The sequence below is a fragment of the Spermophilus citellus genome, assembly GCF_964194105.1.
Source record: "Spermophilus citellus genome assembly, chromosome: 2".
NCBI classification, from domain to species: Eukaryota; Metazoa; Chordata; class Mammalia; order Rodentia; family Sciuridae; genus Spermophilus; species Spermophilus citellus.
Genome location: NC_138183.1, coordinates 72,016,274 through 72,036,393, shown reverse-complemented (window position 1 = coordinate 72,036,393; position 20,120 = coordinate 72,016,274). Strand labels below are relative to the sequence as shown.

The following is a 20,120-nucleotide window of genomic DNA, read 5'->3' as shown; positions in this document are numbered from 1 at the left end:
GGAGGGCGTGGAGCGCAAGCGTTTATCCCTTGGAGAGTATTTTGGGGACCCTCCCTCTACCGCCTAAGGTGACTTTGCAAGCCAATCTGCAGCGTTTTCTCCAAGGTTTAGAAACTCGTTTACCCAAACAGAGGTAAACCCACCTGCCCATCTCCAGGGGCCGCCAATCCAGCGGGCACCACGCCCCGGCCTCGGGCGGGTTGACCCGGAAGTGCTCGGCGGCAGCGGCGCGCCCAAACTGGCGCACGCGCGCGCGCTCCCCGCGGAACTCCCGCCGGCGGCTCTGCTCTCCCGGAGGCGCGCTCGAGCAGCCGCGGCCGCCGCCAACATGGCCGAGACAAGCGAGGAGGTGGCGGTGCTGGTGCAGCGAGTGGTGAAGGACATCACCAACGCCTTTAGGAGGAACCCGCACATGTGAGTCGCGCCTCTCCTCCGCCACCGGGGGTCGTCGGGGCGGGCGGGAGCGGGACCACGCCTGGAGCCGACCTCGGGCGGCGGGCGGACCGTGGGTTCTGGCCCACGCGCCCTTCCGAGGAGGCTGAGCGAGGTCGGGCGGACCCGTCTGCCCGGGGGGCCGGCTTTCTGGGTGTCCGGACGCGCTGGCGGGCGAGTCTATTAGAAATGACCTGGAAAATTAAGAAGGATCGACTTTGTTTGACACTCTCTCCCCATCCTTTCCCAGGAGTTCTCGGAACTTGAATGACTTCACCTTTAGGTTCTCAACCTACATGCGTTTAAGGTACATGGGTACACACAACAGTGTGGCTCTCTGTGTGCTTTGTAGGCACAACTCTTTCAGCTACATCCCCGCTGTTGCTAAGAGGGCTTACCGATCTTCTTATTCTTAACGGGCCAAAACCCCGTCAGTTTACTAAGTAAAGGTAGTTTGAGGCTGCTTTTGACTTCAGCTTTGCTCATCACAAGATTGTAAAGTGACTCCAATGAAACATTGGGTTTCGAAGGTTAACAGAGCTTTTTGAAGAGTGAGCCTGTAAGCATAATGTACGCTGGGATAAAGCTATCAAACCTCGACACTTTTTAGCATAATCTGATTCATAGTTACAAGGAAGCATAATAACTAATTTTTATCCTAGCACTGCTGCCCTTTTAACCCGACATTACAGGACTGACAGACAAGTTATCTCTTCCTGGAACTTCCTTTCCATTTTGCTTCCAGCACTCTGGGAAGATACCACAAGATTGTACGCGTTCTGACACTTTTCCTTTATTTAACTAGTGAAAAGGAAGCTATTAAAAAGAGTTGTCTACAACATTGTACAAGAGTGAGGGAGAAGCAAGAGTGTAGTTCCTTTTGCATCCCTCCTCATCCCCAGAGAAAGAAACAAAGACTGCAGTTTTGCATTATTTTCACTTTAATTGTTTATGGAGTTTATTTTAAATATTTTATCCTTTAAACTGGAGCACATGAATTATTCTTTTTAAGTGTTCCACCCCTTCAGCTTTTCTGCCTAAAAGAAGTACCAAACCTACATTTTAACAAAGTGTTCTTTTCCTCCAAGGTGATGCTAAAAGAATTAAGAAGCCCTCAGATGTCTTGCTCCCTTGTGGCACACAATTGGACACCTGCAACTGTGCCTCATTAAAAACAAAACACTTCTGACCTCAAAAAACACCTGCCACCTCTGACAGAACACCCTTCCTTTCGTTTATGACTGTTGCCTTTTTCAAAATCAGTATTTGGAATAACTTCCTGGCAGTAACCATAGTGGTTGCTGGGCTTTGTAAAGAATGCTTTGATGCCTGGTTGCATGTCAGCCTTTCAATCCTTATTTGAAATTGGGAGCTTCAGTACAAATAAGACACACCCTCAAAAACAAGTTGGACTAATGAAGATCCTCTTTTCTCGTCACTGGTGTTATTTTTCTAGAAGAAATTGGAGCAGAATTAGGAGTCTAATAAATACAGTAATCACCTTAGTTTCTCTTTGAGGTAGACTAAATGTATCGTTTTCTATTTGAAAAAACAGACTATTTCTGATTAAATGTTAATAGGTTTGGCAGGTTGACACAATGCAGTTTGGAGCTTGTCCCAATTCTTCTGGATCATATTTATCAAAACTTATATTAAACCCTTTAAGTCCTAAAAATACAAACCTTCCCTTCATATTTTTCTGTGAAATGTCATTAAAATATCTTGTACCAGTATGCAACTTAAAATTTTATTAATAAGCATTGGGGTCATTTAGGATTTAAAAGTTATCAATAAGTTAGGTGTCTGAAATAATTTGAAATAATGGCATGTAACATAGATCTGAGACATTTAAATAGCTTCATTAGCTTATTTAATATTAGCAGCTGTATTTTAGCACCTATTTCTTACAGTAAAAATAACTTCAATAATATTATAATGCATCTTTTAAAATTTCTTATAGGGCTGGGGATGTGGCTCAAGTGGTAGCGCGCTCGCCTGGCATGCGTGCGGCCCGGGTTCAATTCTCAGCACCACATACAAACAAAGATGTTGTGCCCACTGAAAACTAAAAAATAAAGATTAAAAAATTAAAAAAAATAAATAAATAAAATTTCTTATAATTTGGGGTTTTTTAAATTGCTGGTACCTGTTTCTGTAATTTAGCCATTTTACTTCCTAAATAAAGGGTTATGTATTTATTTTAAAATGGAAGAATGTTGTTACCTTTAACGTTAGTATCTAATTACAATATTTTAAAAGTTTTATTCTTTTTGTTTTCCTTTTTTTTTTTTCCAAACACAAGGTAGATTATAATTTTGTTTGCCGACATCTACTCCTTTGAATATATTGACTTTTGCCTACATAGAAATAGCTAATCAGGAATAGTCAAAGGTACAGTAAGTGAGATGTGGATTCATTACCCTCTGTCAGCCTCAGTTTCCTCTTGATCTTGTAAGGCTAATGAGAACACAAGAAAATCATCTCACACAGTCTTACTTAGTTGCCATTAGGCAAATACTAGACTCAACCTGAATCTCTATGTTCTTTGCTGAAAATATAGTGAACAAATGAATGATGAATATGAAATACTTTATAAAATGGAAAATAACCTGGCAAATTTTGTTTATATTCATTAATTGACTCTTAGAGAATCCTTATTCATTCTCTGTAACTAAAGGCTTGATCTAGGGATAGGCATTATCCCAACATACAGACCTTATATTAATGTGGAAAACAGCTGTTTACAGTGTAATCAGGGTCACATTAAAATTATGAATAATAGTATTTTTACTGTATTGACTGTTTAACAGTTTCGAGGTGCTAAAGGTACCATCTTCACTGTATGGAATAAGAAGATGTATAAAATAATATTTCTTGTACTGAAGGCACTCAGAAATTTCTGATGATGAAAATGTTCTGTATCTGTGCCATACTAGCCATATGTAACTGTCAAACACTTGAAATTAGCCTAATGTGAATGAGTAATCAAATTAAAATTTTTTTTTTTGCATTAAGTTGATTTATGGCCTCATAAGTCCAGTGACTACTGTATTACATGGTCTAGATCTAGCTGAAGGCCTAAGATCTACATGCTTGAACAGTAAAGTAACCTTGCAAAGCAGTTAACGGTAAAGGCTGTATTAACAGTATGGTAAGTACATACTGTGAGTGTTAGAAGTAGAGGGGAGGCTGGGGATATCTGGGCTCTTAGGGGAGGTGGATTTTAAGCTAATTGAAGTCTGGTTAGGATTTAGAGTCTCAGGCTAAGATGTTCTAAGAGCAGAGAAATAACCAACAGTAGCAAAATGAGAAGCTACTGAAGAGACAGATCATGAAAGTCTTTAGCTATCAGGTTGAATTTATTTCATTCCATTCATATGTTCTGCAAAAGAGCACCTCTTTTGACAGATACAATGCTTGTTTCTGGAGGTAGTAGACTAGGAGTTGGGTGTCAGTTTGTCAACAGGCCAGACATGGAATCCTGTCCTTTAGTGGAACTTAAAACAAATCAGTATATACAGATTATGAAAAGAGGCAGAAAGGGTAATTATAAAGAGTGTTTTGAAAGAATAATAACAGGGAGGCCTTACTTAGGTTAGAAGGTCAAGATGCTTCTTTCTGAGGAAATAGTAATTAATAAATTGAAACATGAGGGATGAAGGATAGTTGTTTTGGGAAAGTATACTTCTAAGCAGATCCCAGTGAAAATCTGTAAGGAAATAGTAATGACAGGCACTTTTAAATTGTCTGCCAGTTGAATTGAAGAATAGGAAACCAAAAGATCTAAAGTTTTCTTTTTTTTGTTGGTGCCAGAGATTGAACTCAGGGGCACTCTATGACTGAGGCACATCCCCAACCCTATTTTGTGTTTTTATTTGGAGACAGAGTGTCACTGAGTTGCTTAGTGCCTCAGTTTTGCTGAGGCTGGCTTTGAACTCTCAATCTTCCTGCCCCAGCCTCCCAAGACACTGGGATTACAGGAATGTGCCACCACACCCGGCCAGGATCTACAATCTTGTGTTAGGATTTTATATTTAAATTTTGTTTAAACAGTAGTATCATTGTAAAAGTTTGGTTATAGGGTTTGAGAGACATTTATTTACTGACTGCATAAACAAGACTGTTTTCTCATTTGTAAAATGAGAATCAATTTTTGCTGTTCAAGATTATTGTGCAGAATAAAAGAAATCATGTAAAACCTAATACAACTTTATAATAAACAATATACAGTAGTCATTTGTGGAGCTTTTTTTCTAAGAGTTGTAATGTAATTTTAGTGACATACAAAGTTGATAGTCCAATGAGAAAGTCTGGGAGGTCTCTGAAGTATCTTAATCACTAGTAGAGTTTCAGTTATTAATTGGCAAGAGTCATTAGATATTTTACTATTATTTGGTCTTTGTGGAAAGAACTCCACATTAATAAAAAAAGAATAACAGAAACCAAAGTATTATTAGATTAAAAAGGTATGTGCCATTTTCTGAATACTTAGGCTGTTTTCTGTTCAGTATGCAACATTACAAGGGTTCAGATTTAGTATTTGGAGATTGTCCATCCTTTCTAAGAGGGAAGCTGGTCAATACTTTAGTGAATACTATGTGAATTTATTCTAGTTGACTGATGATGTTTCTGAAGAGTACAGACAAGAAAAACTAAGCGTGGATCAAAGTCAATAGCCATGTTATGTGAACCTTGAACTTCATCAGAAAGCCAGTGGAACCCTTAAGACTATTTTGTGAGGAAATAACCAGAAATGTATTTGATATTTATAGTACATTCATTATAGCCATTAAAATATAATTTAATTATGTAGGAAAACGCTTAATGTGAATTGCTAAGTTTTATTTAAAAAGAATTATGTCCAGTATTTCACTTTTTGTAAAATACATAGGGGGAAAAAGGGGCGGGGGTGAGTACCCAGACATTAATAGTGGTAGAGAGATGACAGATTGCTTTTAGGTTTTTTGGGTTTTTTTCACACCTTTTCCTTGAATATGAAATTAGAATTTAAGCTGCCAGAACTCTAGAAGGAATTGGTCTAAATGCTATTTTGCTTTTCACTCTACTGCCAGGGGTTTGATCTAAGTATTAGGAGGCCCAGATTCTTAATTTAGCTGCTAGCCTTAGGTAATCCCTTTAACCCCATTGAACTTCAGTTTCCTCATCTGATAAAATGAGACTAGAGGAATGAGGTCCCTTGCAATTTTAGAATGATTCTGGAATCCTGTTCTAAATTGTCTGAAAAAAAGTGGACTATGACCTAAGGGACTAGGCACAGAAGTCTGAAATCAAACTGTTATTTGGAAGCTGACTGACCTGCCTATAAAGTAAATGTTTTTTTGTTTTTTGTTTTTTTTTAAGAAAACATCAAAATCACTGTATATAAGGGTCAGATAACTTGGCAAAGGCTTAATATTCTTTTCCTCAACTTCTCATTATCTATTAGCTAAGGAACTTCACTGGCTGACCTCAGACTCTTAAATGAAGTAATAATAACATAACTTCATTTTTGCTTAGTACTTGGTAGTTTACCACATTCTTCACATTGTATCACTTTGTTTTTATAACAGGGAAGACATTATTTTCCCTGTATTTCAGATGAAGATCCTGATGTCAAGTGACTTAGCAGATTCACATTAATTGTCATTGGTAGACCAATTACAATCTTGGAATTTCCACCGAGTGCTTTTGTCTGTACATGTTTTCCCTATAGCTTTGCATTTAGTATGATTGTTTTCAGTCTTACATACAAATAGCTGCTTTGGGGATGGGGATGTGGCTCAAGCGGTAGCGCACTCGCCTGGCATGCGTGCGGCCCAGGTTCGATCCTCAGCACCACATACAAAACAAAGATGTGTCCGCCGAAAACTAAAAAATGAATATTAAAAATTCTCTCTCTCTCTTAAAACAAACAAACAAAAAAACAAATAGCTGCTGACTTTTTCTGTCATAAAATTTGAAAACTGGATGAGACCAACTCATTTCCTTTACTAAAGGTATAATGCAATTCTACCTCTTTACAAATGAAGAAACTGAGGTCTGAGAGGTGAAAGTGACATTTGACCCATGCTGTTTTCATTACACTATGTTAACAATCAGGGGTAATGTTCCTTTGGAGGGTCAAGGAGTTATAACATTTGTAAATTATGTATTTGAATAATCACTGATGTGCAAGGATAATCAGCCTTTCACTAAGTAATTTTTAAGCACCTGATATCTCCAAGGCATTTTTGTGTTTTGAAAGTATTTCTTAAAAGAAGGGTAGTCAATCAAAGCAATGTGTTTTTTAGTTGTGCAGATGTCTTTGTTCTATAATTTAGGTAGTTGGGCATTTTATTTTTGGTACAGCTAGTGAGCAAGGCAGGTTTTTACATTTTGAATTTAAGTTTAAAACCAAAAAACCAAAATCACTTCCCCATAACAGATTATACCAGAAGCCAGGATTTTTTTTTAATTGTTACTAAAACATTTTTTTGACTTCTGCAGTTCTTTGAAGTTCTTTAAATAGTTATTAGATCTTAACAGAATTTTCTGAATAGTTAAGATTGAAGGATTTTTTTCTTTTACTAATTTTAGCTTATTTTTTATATTCTACTTTGTATGGTAATCCTGAGTACCGTCAATTGTCATATATTACTCCAGTATACAAGATGTGTCTAGTTGTTCTAATAATGAATTAGACACATTTTAGCTTAATATCAAGTATAAATGCAAAACATATTGAAATACTGGACATTATCCTCAGATGCCTTTTTAGCATTGTCCCCGTTCTTCCTACGTAATTTTATTTATATAACTGGAATGACAGAATGGTAACATTTTATTATAGATACAGACACAACTTTTCAAAAACTTTCTCTCTTTATGTCTGGGACCACTTTTTAATTCTTATTTGCATTTTCAGAATCTAACAAAGTACTCAGTACACTGTAGGTACTTGGAAAAAAGTATGATAGTATTGACATGGCATATTAGAACACCTTTGAATCTACCAAACTTGTAAGTCAGGACAAAAAATCTTAGGTCCCACAAGCTTCTCAAGAGTTAAGTTAGTTAGAATTGTAGTGACTTGCATCCCCTAGGGTACCCTTGTTTATTGATATATCCCTGTGTTGCTAATGAAGTGATCAGTAGAAAGTCAGTTGCCTCTGAGCTCTCTAAGAGTTTCCAGGAGGGATTTTATTTTAGATCCACAGCCCTTTACCAATTTGTGATGATGAGCTAACAAAACGGGGTTTTTCTTAAAACTTGCAGTTGAACAGGTTTGCCCCCTGTAGTAGTAGTCTATCTAATAACTATGTTCTTGGCAAGGGAATCCCAGGGACTTATACCATACACAAACTCTGAAACCTAGTTTTTCATTCTGTTTTTTAAAGGCACATTAAAAAAATCTATAGATACTCAGGGGCTGGGGTTGTAGTTCGGTGGCAGAGCCTAGCACGTGTGAGGCACTGGGTTCAATCCTTAGCACTGAATTAAATAAACAAATAAAATAAAGGCATTCTGTCCATCTACAACTATAAATTTTTTTTAAAAAAATTCATAGATACTAAGCATTATTTATTTCAACTACTTTTGTTATAAGAATTCTCGTTATTCATTGAATAAAGGTCATTCTATTTGAGAAAGGATGCTTCATGTAGGCAAGAATAGGTTTAGCAAAACATTTTTTGTTTGCTGGTTTACTATGTTAAGTTAAGTGACCTACATATTGCTTATTAAATCTCAGCTTACATTGTGGTCAAGGAGGGATATTGATGCTACCATAAATCAAAATGATCAAATTCTGAAATGTATTTTGTGTTTTGACTTTTACTAGGGTGTTTTGTTTTGTTTTGTTTTCAGAAGAGTAGAAAGGGGGGAAAATGGCTTACTAACAACATAACTTTGATAATTTGTGTTTGTTCCATATACATTTATTAGCAGGCAGGCTGAAACAGTTTGTGCAGTTTTTTAAAACAGGAGTAATATAAGTAACTAAACAATTTAAAATATAAAAATAAAATTCTTTCTCAATTCCTTTCTTTCTCCAAAAATTTCTTGATATCCTTCCAAGAAAAATTTTAATGTATCTGTATATTGTTAAAAAAATTATACAAAAGGCTTTGTGCTGTACATTGTGTTTAGCATTTTAAAAAATTTTCATTTAGTATACCTTGGCAAACTTTTCATATCAGCATATTCAAATCTATGTTATTATTTAACAATTTTTATATGAATGGGCTATTCTTAGTTTACCAGTCTTACATTGATAAACATATAGATTGTTTACTGTTTTGTTGCAATGTTGTAGTGAAAATCCTATCTGTATATTTTAGAACAGGATCATTTGAGCAGTGAAGTTGTTGGGTCAAAAGGAATGTGCATTTATAATTTTGAAGACATTTTCAAATTGCCATCCAAAGGTATCAATTTTAACTCCTGTCAACAGAGAGTAATGCAGCATACTCATTTTCCATACTCTTTTCATTGTCAACAACCCGAGGTTTTTTTGTTATTGTTTTTTATTTCTACTAGTCTAGTAGGTAAGCTAAATAATATTTTAAAGGGAAATATTTTTTAAGTATTCTGTAGAATTAGGAAATTTTTGAAAAGCCCAAAACCATCTTTATTTCTTTTTTATGTTTTACATATTAAGAGATGAAATTGGCCTGATCCCATGCCCTGAAGCAAGGTATAACCGAAGTCCCATAGTCCTGGTTGAAAACAAACTTGGTGTGGAGAGCTGGTGTGTCAAGTTCCTTTTACCATACGTCCACAATAAGCTCCTTTTGTACAGAACGAGAAAGCAATGGCTGAACAAAGATGGTAAGTATCAATCATGTGTCTTCCTCTGGTTTTTAGAAGCAGCTTGGAACATAGTGAGAAAAGCCCTCGTTTGGTTGTTGATATTCCTGGATTCCAGTTTCAGTTCTTCCCTTCACTGCCTGGGCATGTATGAGGTGAGGAATTTGGACTAGATCATTAGTTTTCAGATTTTGCAACCACAGTGATTATATGGCAGTGCCTTAAGCAGAATTCTAAGCCACCTGCTACAACCAGAACAGTTTTGATTTACCAGAACAGTTTTGATTTACCTGTTAATAATTGAGGTCATTTTAAAGATTTTATTCGAAGATCGAATCTTATGGCTTTTAAATAAAAATTTGACTATTACTGAAGAGGACTGTTACCCTACTCCTGTTACCTTTGATTTCTGATCCTTTAGCATTTTATGGGCAATAGAAATTGTTTTTGTAGCACTGCAGATGAGATAACAGAGGTGTGGTGGTGGTAGTTATACTGTGAACCAGCCCAGTGATTTATGAATATACCATTGCACTGTGAATCCCAATTGAGCTGTGGCCTTCTGAGTCCTGCTTTTGTGCTGAAATGGGGGTGGAGGAGTCAGAGCATCCAATCTCCAAAACAATTCTTTACTGCAAGAGATAATCCTTAATTACCCACCTGTTTTTTTTTTTTTTTTTCTTAGCATTCTCTCAAATTAGCCTCTGTATTTATCCTTTTGGTCTCACCTTAGGTCTTACTTTGGGGCAGAGTAGTCACCTAACACCATGTCCTGAACTGTTTTTATAAAGCTTCTTTCTCTTCCCACATACAGCAGTACGTTCAAAAGTGCTCAGTGTGCCTGTGGGCTGATTTTGAATGAGAACTTTGTTTTCTGGAGAATTTTAATTGCCAGTTTGGTAGCCATTACCAAGGGCCTACTCATACCAGAAGCTATTCTAAGTACTGTGGAAGATAAAAGATGAATAATACATGGTCCCTTTATTTCAGAAGTTTACAGTTGAGTGACAGTGTGTTTGAGGGTGTGAGATGGAGAAGAGTGTTGCCAAAGGTATCATATACTGATTTTTCTAAATGCATCTCGGCATTGGCCTTAATATATTGTCATAATAGGTTAACCCTTTTCCTGTTAGACCATAAAAGAGTCTGCTTTGAAGATTTAATAAGAAGTAGTTTCTATTTTGCATTTGATTGTTTCGCTTGATGTTTTATTTAGCTTTTTGTTGCTGTGACCAAAAGAACTGACCAGAAAGAAAAATTTATTTGGTGTTCAAAGGTTCAAAGGTCTCAGTCCATAGATGGCAGGCTCCATTGTTCTGTGTCTGAGGTGAGACAGAACATCATGGAGGAAGGTAGACATGACAATCAGAAAGTAAAGAGATCCCCTCACCATGGACAAAATATAAACTCTAAAAGCACACCCCCAGGGGTCCACCTTTTCCAGCCATACCTTACCTACAGTTACCACACAGTTAATACTTTTCCATGGATTAATGTACTGATTAGGTTAAGGCTCTCATTACACAATCATTTCACCTCTAAACTTTCTTACAGTATCTTAACATACGAGCTTTTCTGGGATACTTCATATCTAAACCAGTAGTTCTTTAATATATATTTCTCAATTATATCAACTTAGATATAAATTTTGAGGTAAAAGTTTAGACATAAATGTAAAGGTATTTATCTTTCGGTAGATCCTCTATAATTGTTCCATTACAATATCATAGGCTTCAGTAACATTGAGGTAGAAGTTAACATGAATCCTTCATGTTATTTCTGCCAAACAAAGCTGCATTGTTTGTATTTTGATAAGAAATATACAATTGAGCCAATATATAACTAATTTTGCAGGTGGGGGGTGCTGGTGGAGTGGAGTAGAGGGATTCTCTAGTAGAAAAGAAACAGAGTTTTTAAAAGCCAAAGGCTGTGTTGGTTTCAAAGCATTAGCTTTTGCCCATTCATGTATGCTAACTCTACCCACCTCCTTCCTGTGTCCATCTACATCCTTCTTTCCATTTCTGTTTCTTGCCCTTCTGGGCTCTGTGGCTTTGTTCTATCTCCTTATCACGTACATTTAGTCTTGATAGACCGAGGAGGACCCTTGAAGATTAGATGGTTAAGCTTACTCACTCAAATATCTGGGGTCTTAGCTTTAAGTTCTGTTGTGACTACATATGCATGGAAGTAGGTTTTGAGTTTATCCCTATCATGTGTCCTTATGGAAGCAATTTTCAATTTCACTTTTTTTTTTTTTTTTTTGGTGGGCAGGGAGGTGGTTTAATGTGGTATCACATGTAACTCAGGTTTATATTATTAGTAAAAATGAGGAAGTAAATTTCCGATTTGACAGAAAAAGATCTGAAAATGTTAATATGAATATTCTGCTATTTTTATGAACTGAAGCAATTAGAGCATTGAGGTAAATCTTGCTAAGAAATAAAATGTCGAAATTGTTTAAAAAAAAGTTATTTCATGGAAATGGCATTCCTTTAAAACCAGTTTTGAAGAAAATACTATATGTATAAAAAGAGTCAAGTGAAGAAAACTGACAACTTACAGAACAGTTTCACAATGTCAGTGTCTGTATGATTGATCAGGCCAGAATTATAGGCATCCTTGTAAGAATGTATTCTGTAATTCAAGGTGATTTGTACTCCCAAGATAGTTTTTTCCTTCTTGACCAAACTGAATTCATGTTCTTGTTAACATGTCAAGTTCCTTAGGTATTTAGAAAACAGTTAGTTAGCGATCGGTGGGTGTTTTTTTTTTAAAGCCTGTAATAGTAATAGCCATATTTGCTTTGGGAGAGGAATGATACTATAATTCCTCTTTATAGTTTAACCTTGAGCCTCTCTTCATGAGAAATCTGAATATACTTGAGGAAGAGATTAACCAATCCAAGTTGACCTTGGATTTATTTCTAGATGCATGAAAATCTTTCTCTATCAGAGACAGTTTTCAAATCCAGATACCATTATGATGTGCTCCTGGCCTTGGACCATTTCTAGAATTGCAATGCATTTCCCTGACTTCTGTAGTATCCTTATGTTCTTTCCCTGCGACAGCTGGAATTTAGCTACTTTCTTATGTATGTATAGTGTTTCCTGACTAATTTTTTTTTCCCCTATGGGTTGGTCATATATTGGAGTGTGTATAAGGAACATTTATTTGCTGGTATATGTTCTGGCATTTGGAGAGAGGTCTCTTTAACTTGAAGATATTATAAGACTTTCAATACCTCTCACCTTTGGATAAGGCTACAGAGGAAATGTTGATTATATACATTTATCTTTAGATCTTTGCTTCATTCCTTTGTACAAGGGCAGAATATTTGCTGACGGTGTGCTAATGTGGAAAGAGCATATGTTTGTAGAAAGACAGACCTGGATTAAATTAAATTAAATTTAGTTCATAAAACTAATTCAAATTGAAAACTAGAAATAAATCAGAATTGCAAGGAATAAAAATAATTTCTCAATAATAACATTGAATGCAAATGGCCTAAACGCATACGTTTGCATTCAAAACGTAGACTGGCAGGTTGGATTAAGAAACAAGACTCAACAATATACTATCTCCAGGAGACTCATCTCATAGGCAAAGACATCCACAGAGTGAAGGTAAAAGGATGGGGAAAAAACATATTCAAATGGATCTCATAAACAATCAGGGACTTCTATCCTTCTATCAGATAAACAAGCAGGGATATCTATCCTCATATCAAGCCCAAGTTAAAAAGGGACAAGAGAAGGTCATTTCATACTTAAGGGAATTATATATCAACAAGACATAACAATCGTAAATATTTATGTCCCAAACAGTGCAGCATCCACCTACGTCAAACAAACCCTGCTCAGTTTCAAGAATCAAGTAGACCCTGACACAGTAATACTGGGTGACTTTATCTCTCTCACCACTGGATAGATCCTCCAAACAAAAACTAAATAAAGAAGCTATAGAACTGAAAAAATATAATTAATAATTTAGACTTAACAGACGTATATAGAATATTTCATCCGTGAATGACTGAATATACTTTCTTCTTAGCAGCACACGAATCCTTCTCTAGAATATACCATATGATAGGCCACAAAGCAACTCTTAATAAATAAAAAAAAAACAACAACAACAAAACCAGAGAGATAATACCTTACATTTTGTCATCATAATGGAATGAAGTTAGAAATCACAATAAAATAAAAACTAGAAACTACTCTAACACCTGGACACTGAATAATATGCTGTGTAATGACCAATGGATAGCAGGAGAAATCAGGATGAAATAAAAAAATAATATAAATAAAAATAAATTAAAAAAATCCTTAGAGGCAAATGAGAATAGCGATGAACACTATGAAAGCAGTTCTAAGAAAGTTGATTGCATTGAGGTCATTTATTAAGGGAATAGAAAGTCAAAAATTGGTAGTCTAACATTACATCTCAAAGCTCTAGAAAAAGAAGAATAAATAAATAGCAAAAGCAATAGAAGATAGGAAATATTTAAAAGCAAAGCCAAAATTAATTAAATTGAAACAAACAAACAAAAAATAATTCAAGGGGCTGGGGTTGTAGCTCAGTGGTAGAGCACTTGCCTAGCATATGTGAGGCACAAGGTTCGATTCTCAGCACCACATATAAATAAATAAAAATAAAGTTCTATCAGCAACTAAAAAAAATAGTTAAAAAAATTTTAAAATTTAAAATTCAGATTACTAAAATTCATGATGAAAAAGGAAATATCATGACAGAGACTACTGAAATAGAGTGATAACCAGAAACTATTTTGAAAATTTATACTCTAATAGAAGATCTTGAAGACAACAAAATTTGTAGAGACATATGTCTCTATGTCTTCTAGGGCATATGTCTCATATGACCTACCCAAATTAAATCAGGAGGACATACAAAATTTAAATAGGTCAATTCCAAGCGATGGAATTAAAACCTACCAAAATCAAAAGCCTACCAACCAAGAAAAGCTCAGGAGCAGATGGATTCTCAACTGAATTCTACCAGACCATCAAAGAAAAACTAACACCAGTGCTCCTCGAGTTATTCCACGAAATAGAAAAGGAGGGAATACTTTCAAACTCATTCTATGAAGCTAGTATTACCTGATAACCAAAACCAGACAAAGACACATCAAGGAGAGAAAACTTCAGACTAATATGCATCATGAACAAAGATGCAAAAATTCTTAATAAAATACTGGCAAATCTCATACAAAAACATATTAAAAAGATGGTGCACCATGATCAAGTGAGGTTCACCCCAGGGATGCAAGGTTACTTCAACATGAGGAAATCAACAAACATAATACATCACATCAATAGACTTACAGACAAGAATCACATGATTATCTCAATAGATGGAGAAAAAAAGCATGTGACAAAATACAGCACCACTTTATGCTCAAAATTCTAGAATAACTAAGATAATAGGAACATACTTCAACATTATAGAAGCTACATATGTTAAACCCAAGGCCAACATATTGTAGAAAAATTGAAAATATTCCCTCTAAAAACTGGAAGAAGATAAGAATGCCCTCTTTCACCACTTATCTTCAACATAGTCCTTGAAACTCTAGCCAGAGCAATTAGGCAGAAAAAAGAAATTAAAGGGATACAAATTGGAAAAGAAGAGCTCAAACTATCCCTATTTGCTGACGACATGATTCTATATCTAGAAGCCCCCCCAAAACTTGTAGAACTCATGAATGAATTCAGCAGAGGAGCAGCATATAAAATTAACACCCATAAATCAATTCTGTTCCTATAGACCAATGATGATACAGCTGAAAGAGAAGTTAGGAAAATTATCCCATTCACAGAAGCCTCAAAGAAACTAAAAAATTCTTGGGAATCAATCTAACAAGAGGTGAAAGACCTCTACAATGAAAACTATAGAACACTAAAGAAAGAAATTGAAGAAGACCTTAGAAGAGGAAAAAGATCTCCTGTATTGTTGGATAGGCAGAATTAATATTGTCAAAATGACCATACTGCCAAAAGTGCTATACAGATTTAATGCAATTCCTATTAAGGTTCAGATGATGTTCTTAATAGAAATAGACAAAGCATTCATGAAGTTCATTTGGAAAAATAAGAGACCCAGAATAGCGAAAGCAATCCTCAGCAAGAAAAGTAAAGCAGGAGGCATCACAATACCAGGCATTAAATTATACTACAGTATAATAAACAGCATGGTATTGGCACCAAAACAGAAATGAAAACCAGTAGTACAGAATAGAAGACACAAAGATAAACCCACACAAATATAGCTATCTTATGCTAGACAAAAGCTCCATAAATGTACATTGGAGAAAAGATAGCCTCTTTAACAAATGGTGCTGGAAAACCTGGAAATCCATATGTAGCAAAGTGAAATTAAACCCCTATCTTTCACCCTGCACACAATTCAAATTGGATCAAGGACCTAGGCATTAGACTAGAGACCCTGTGCCTACGAGAAGAAAAAGTAGGCCCAAATCTTCATCATGCCAGCTTAGAAACTGAATTCCTCAACAAAACTTCTAAAATACAATAAGTAAAATCAAGAATCCATAAATGGGATAGTATTAGCCTAGAAAGCATCTTCACAGCACAAGACACAAGAACATGAAAACAAGCTCGTGGAATGGGAGAAAATCTTTGCCACCTGCATCTCAGAGCATTAATCTCCAGGATATACAAAATGCTCCAAAAAAAAAAAAATAAGCCCACAAATAACCCAATCAATAAATGGATAAAGGAACTGAACAGGCACTTCACAGAAGTGCACAGAAGAAGAAATAAAAATGGTCAACAAGTATATGAAAAAATGTTCAACATTTCTAGCAATTAGAGAAAGGCAAAAAAACTACACTGAGATTTCATCTCTAGTCAGAATGGCAATTATCAAGAATACAAGTAACAATAAATGTTGGTGAGGATGTGGGGGAAAAGGTACACTCATACATTGCTGGTATAATTACAAATGGGTTCAGCCACTCTGGAAAGCTGTATGGAGATTCCTTAGAAAACTTGGAATGGAACCACCATTTGACCCAGTTATCCCACTCCTCAGTATATACCTAAAGGACTTAGAATCAGCATACTATAGTGATAGCCACATCAATGTGTTTAGCAGTTCTATTCACAGTAGCTAAACGATGAAACCAACCTAGGTGCCCTTCAGCAGGTAAATGGATAAAGAAAATGTTATATACACAATGGAATAATACTCAGCCATAAAGAAGAATGAAGTTATGGCATTTGCCAATAAATGGATGGAATTGGAGACTGATGCTAAGTGAAATAAGCCAATCCCCCAAAACCAAAGGCCAGTGTGTTCTCTGATATGTGGATGCTAACACAAAATGGTGGGCGTATGGGCGAATAGAAGTTCATTGGATTAGACAATAAGGAGAAGCCAGAGGGGTATTGAGAAGAGAGTAGAATGTATTGGACATAATTTTCCTATGTTCATATATGAATACATGACCAGTGAAACTCCACATCATGTACAACTGCAAGAATGGGATCCTAATTACAATAAATTGTACTCCTTATGTGTATAATATGTCAAATACACTGTACTGTTATGTTTATCTAAAAAGAACAAATAAAAATAAAAAATAAAATTTCAATTAATCAGCCCCCTGAAGTTCCTTAACAGCGACCTTAGGCAAATTACTTAAATTCTTCATGGTTCTACACCAAAAGCAGGGAATGCTAATCAAGACCTCAGAGAGTTTCTGTGAGGATCTGTCTCTAATGATATCTAGTATTACTAAACTAGTTACTTTTCTTTAATTAGCCCTTTCCTGCTTCTGACATTCTACTTTACCCCCACCTCTTGCATTTCAATTTGAGTCATGAATCAGGCAGAGTTGGCAGTGTATCTAAGAGGGAGGCACATGGTTCTGTGTGTTACCAAGCCCATTAATCGTTGGTGGAGGCTGTTGGATATTTTAAGTCCTGAGATTCATAGAAGTTGGAAAGTATTCCTCTACTCCGTGGTCACTACTCATCCCACTGAGGAAATTCTTTTTCCTCATCTGAAGACATCCAGTCCCAGTATGACCTATGGAACTGGGCTAGAAGATATACCTTCGTAACAGGATTTTTCATTCAGTGTTTACTGTGTGTTGTATACTGCCTAACACTTAATGGTTTTAATCACTTAATACCCCTCTAAGGTACTACAGTTATTAGCTTCAGTTTACAAATAAGAACACTAAAGCACAGTGAGTGACATGCCCAGGAATTCCACTAAATAGGAGAGCTAGGCTGTGTACTCAATAACTTGCTATCTCTCCTAAGAGAAAGCAAAGCTTTGAGTAAACAAAATGTTACTTTGATCAACCACAAATTGAAAAGTGGAGACTTGAGTATTTGCTGTATTTGTGAGTTTTTGCCTATTGCTTCTGTACAGAGATCTCTTTCTAATGAAGGGTGAACTTGTCTTGTAGCAGTTGGGGGAAGAGAGTTATTAGAAGTATATATAGCAACTACCATTTATCAGACATTGTCTTGAGGAAGAAGAGTCCAAGGAATGAAGTGCCAGTTTACCTAAGTAGCTTAATGGCTTTTAAAGAGTTGTAGCCATCAAAGAAATTCTGGAGACTTTCTCATCGTGCATAAACCTTTCCACATAGCTACTTATTTAGTAAGTATTTGGGTTTTGATGTTGTCACTTCTCTTACAAGTTTAGAAATTTACAGTTTTACTATAGGAACAACTGACTCATCTGATTTGATTAATTGATGTTGAAAATATTCATTTCTTTGTTGGTAAGTAGCAGTAGTGTTTAGTTGAATAAATACTTATTGAGCAGTTATTTCTCCAAACAGTGGAGAAATGGGATAGATCTCATTTTATAAAATACTGTGTAATGTTTATCATCCCCATTTCACAGGGAAGGAAACTGAGGTTTTTGTTTTTGTTTTGTTTTTTTGTGTGTGGGTTTTTTGGGGTATAGGGATTGAACTCGGGGGCACCCCACCATTGAGCCACATCCTCAGTCCTATTTTGTATTTTTATTTAGATACAGGGTCTCACTGAGTTGCTTAATGCCTCATTTTTTGTTGAGGCTGGCTTTGAACTCGATCCTCCTGGCTCAGTTTCCCGAGCCACTGGAATTATAGGCATGTACTCCGTACCTGGAAGGAAACTGAGATCTTAAAGAAGTGTTGTAAGTAGTAAGCAGAGAGGCTTGGATGCCAACCCAGGTATTGTGGTTTTTTTTTTTGTTTGTTTGTTTGTTTTTTCTGGTACTGGGAATTTAACTCTGGAGCCCTTTATCCCCAGCCTTTTTTTTTTTTTTTTTTTTTTTTTTTAATTTAGAGACAGGGTCTCACTGAGTTGCTTAGGGCCTCAGCCTCCCAAGCCATTGGGAGTGTGCACCACGGGTCCTGGCAGATGTTGTGTCTTAAGTCTTGTGCTCTTACCACTCCTCTGTTCTGTGGACTAACATGGAATTTCTTCTGGGCAGAGACCGTATCTTAATCATCGTCACCCAGCTCAGTGCCTAGGTTGTTATATATGCTTACAGAATTTTTGAGTGAATGAATAATTTGAAGATGTGTTAGGGAGGATCTGTCTCCCTGATTTATAGTTTGATTAAGAGGATAATATTTATTTAAGTAACAAAGTAAGGTACATAGAAAACAGATGAAAGATTTTTTTTTCTAGCTAGGTAGGTCAGGAAAGCCTTTATGGGAAAGATACACTTCAGAGTTCCTGAGATATAAAAGGTTTATTGTTATTGGTATAAATATTTGAACACAGGAGGCCATTTCTGGTGAAAAGAATAGCAAGTAGGTAAATCTCAGTTATGTCCAGAGAATAGAAGGTCAACTGATTAGAGATATGTTCCCAGAATGATGGGGTTTGGCTTTAGGTGGAACATGGCATGTGAAGGGAAATCATGGAAAGCCAGGCAGAAAAGAAATTGGAACCAGGTTCTAGAAGGCTTCATTTTTCTAATACATATCTCCAGCACCCTGTGGTGTAGTCATACTCTACTAACTATAGTGTCTTCTCGCGTGCCATACTTTTCTATGGTCTTCAGTGCCTTTATAACCGTATTCATTTAGTCTCCCCTAGGTGCTCCAGTAACTATTAATTTTGCCTTATAATTATTTATATGGTCTTTCCAACTAGTGGGTAACTTTATCAAGGGTAAAATCTGGTTTCATTTACAATTATATCCATTCTTTCAGTTATAAGGGCTAATTTAATCTTTGCATATTGTCAGTACTTATAATGTTTGTACAATTAAATGACTGATGGCATAGACTAATAAATTAAAAGTGTATTTTCCTTAGCAAATATTAAAATAGTGCCTAAAACTATTAAAAGAATAAAGAAGTTAATTTACATATTTATAGGCATATTATGTTTTTGCATGTCATAACATAATAGGAAGAATGCAGGTCAAAAATAAATGTGTGTTAATCCTACTGTTTGTTGTATTAAACATTACAGTATGTTCCATAGTGATGAAATCATGGAACTCAAAATAAATGTTGTTATTTTATTAAGATAGTATGAAAATATAATTGATTTTTTAAAAAAATATTTTTAGGTGTAGATGGACACAACACAATGCCTTTATTTTTATATGGTGCTGAGGATCAAACCGGGATCCCACCCATGTTAGGGGAGCGCTCTACCGCTGAGCCACAATCCTAGCCTCAACAATAATTGATTTTGTTAACTAGAATATATTTAAATGACGATAGGATACACTTAAGTGTGTTTGTTCTTAGATTTTAAAAATTTATCTATTACTTACACACTGAAAATATCCCACTTCATGTAGACAGACATTTCAATTGCAGTATAATTGATTTGTTAAAAGCACTGAGTTGTCAGATACTAATTCAATGTCTATGGGCAAATTGCTTAAAC

At 35.9% G+C, this 20,120-nt stretch overlaps 1 protein-coding gene across 1 annotated transcript in view; it reads left to right on the top strand.

Moving 5' to 3' along the window:
• The first annotated feature begins 212 nt into the window (after positions 1-212).
• PTAR1 (protein prenyltransferase alpha subunit repeat containing 1) overlaps positions 213-20,120 on the top strand; it is a 50,258-nt gene continuing 30,350 nt past the window's right edge. Inside the window, exons 1-2 of the mRNA XM_081278501.1 lie at positions 213-414; positions 9,071-9,240. Coding sequence (XP_081134627.1) covers positions 329-414; positions 9,071-9,240 — 256 coding nt within the window. The 5' untranslated portion in view covers positions 213-328. The remainder of the gene's footprint in view (positions 415-9,070; positions 9,241-20,120) is intronic.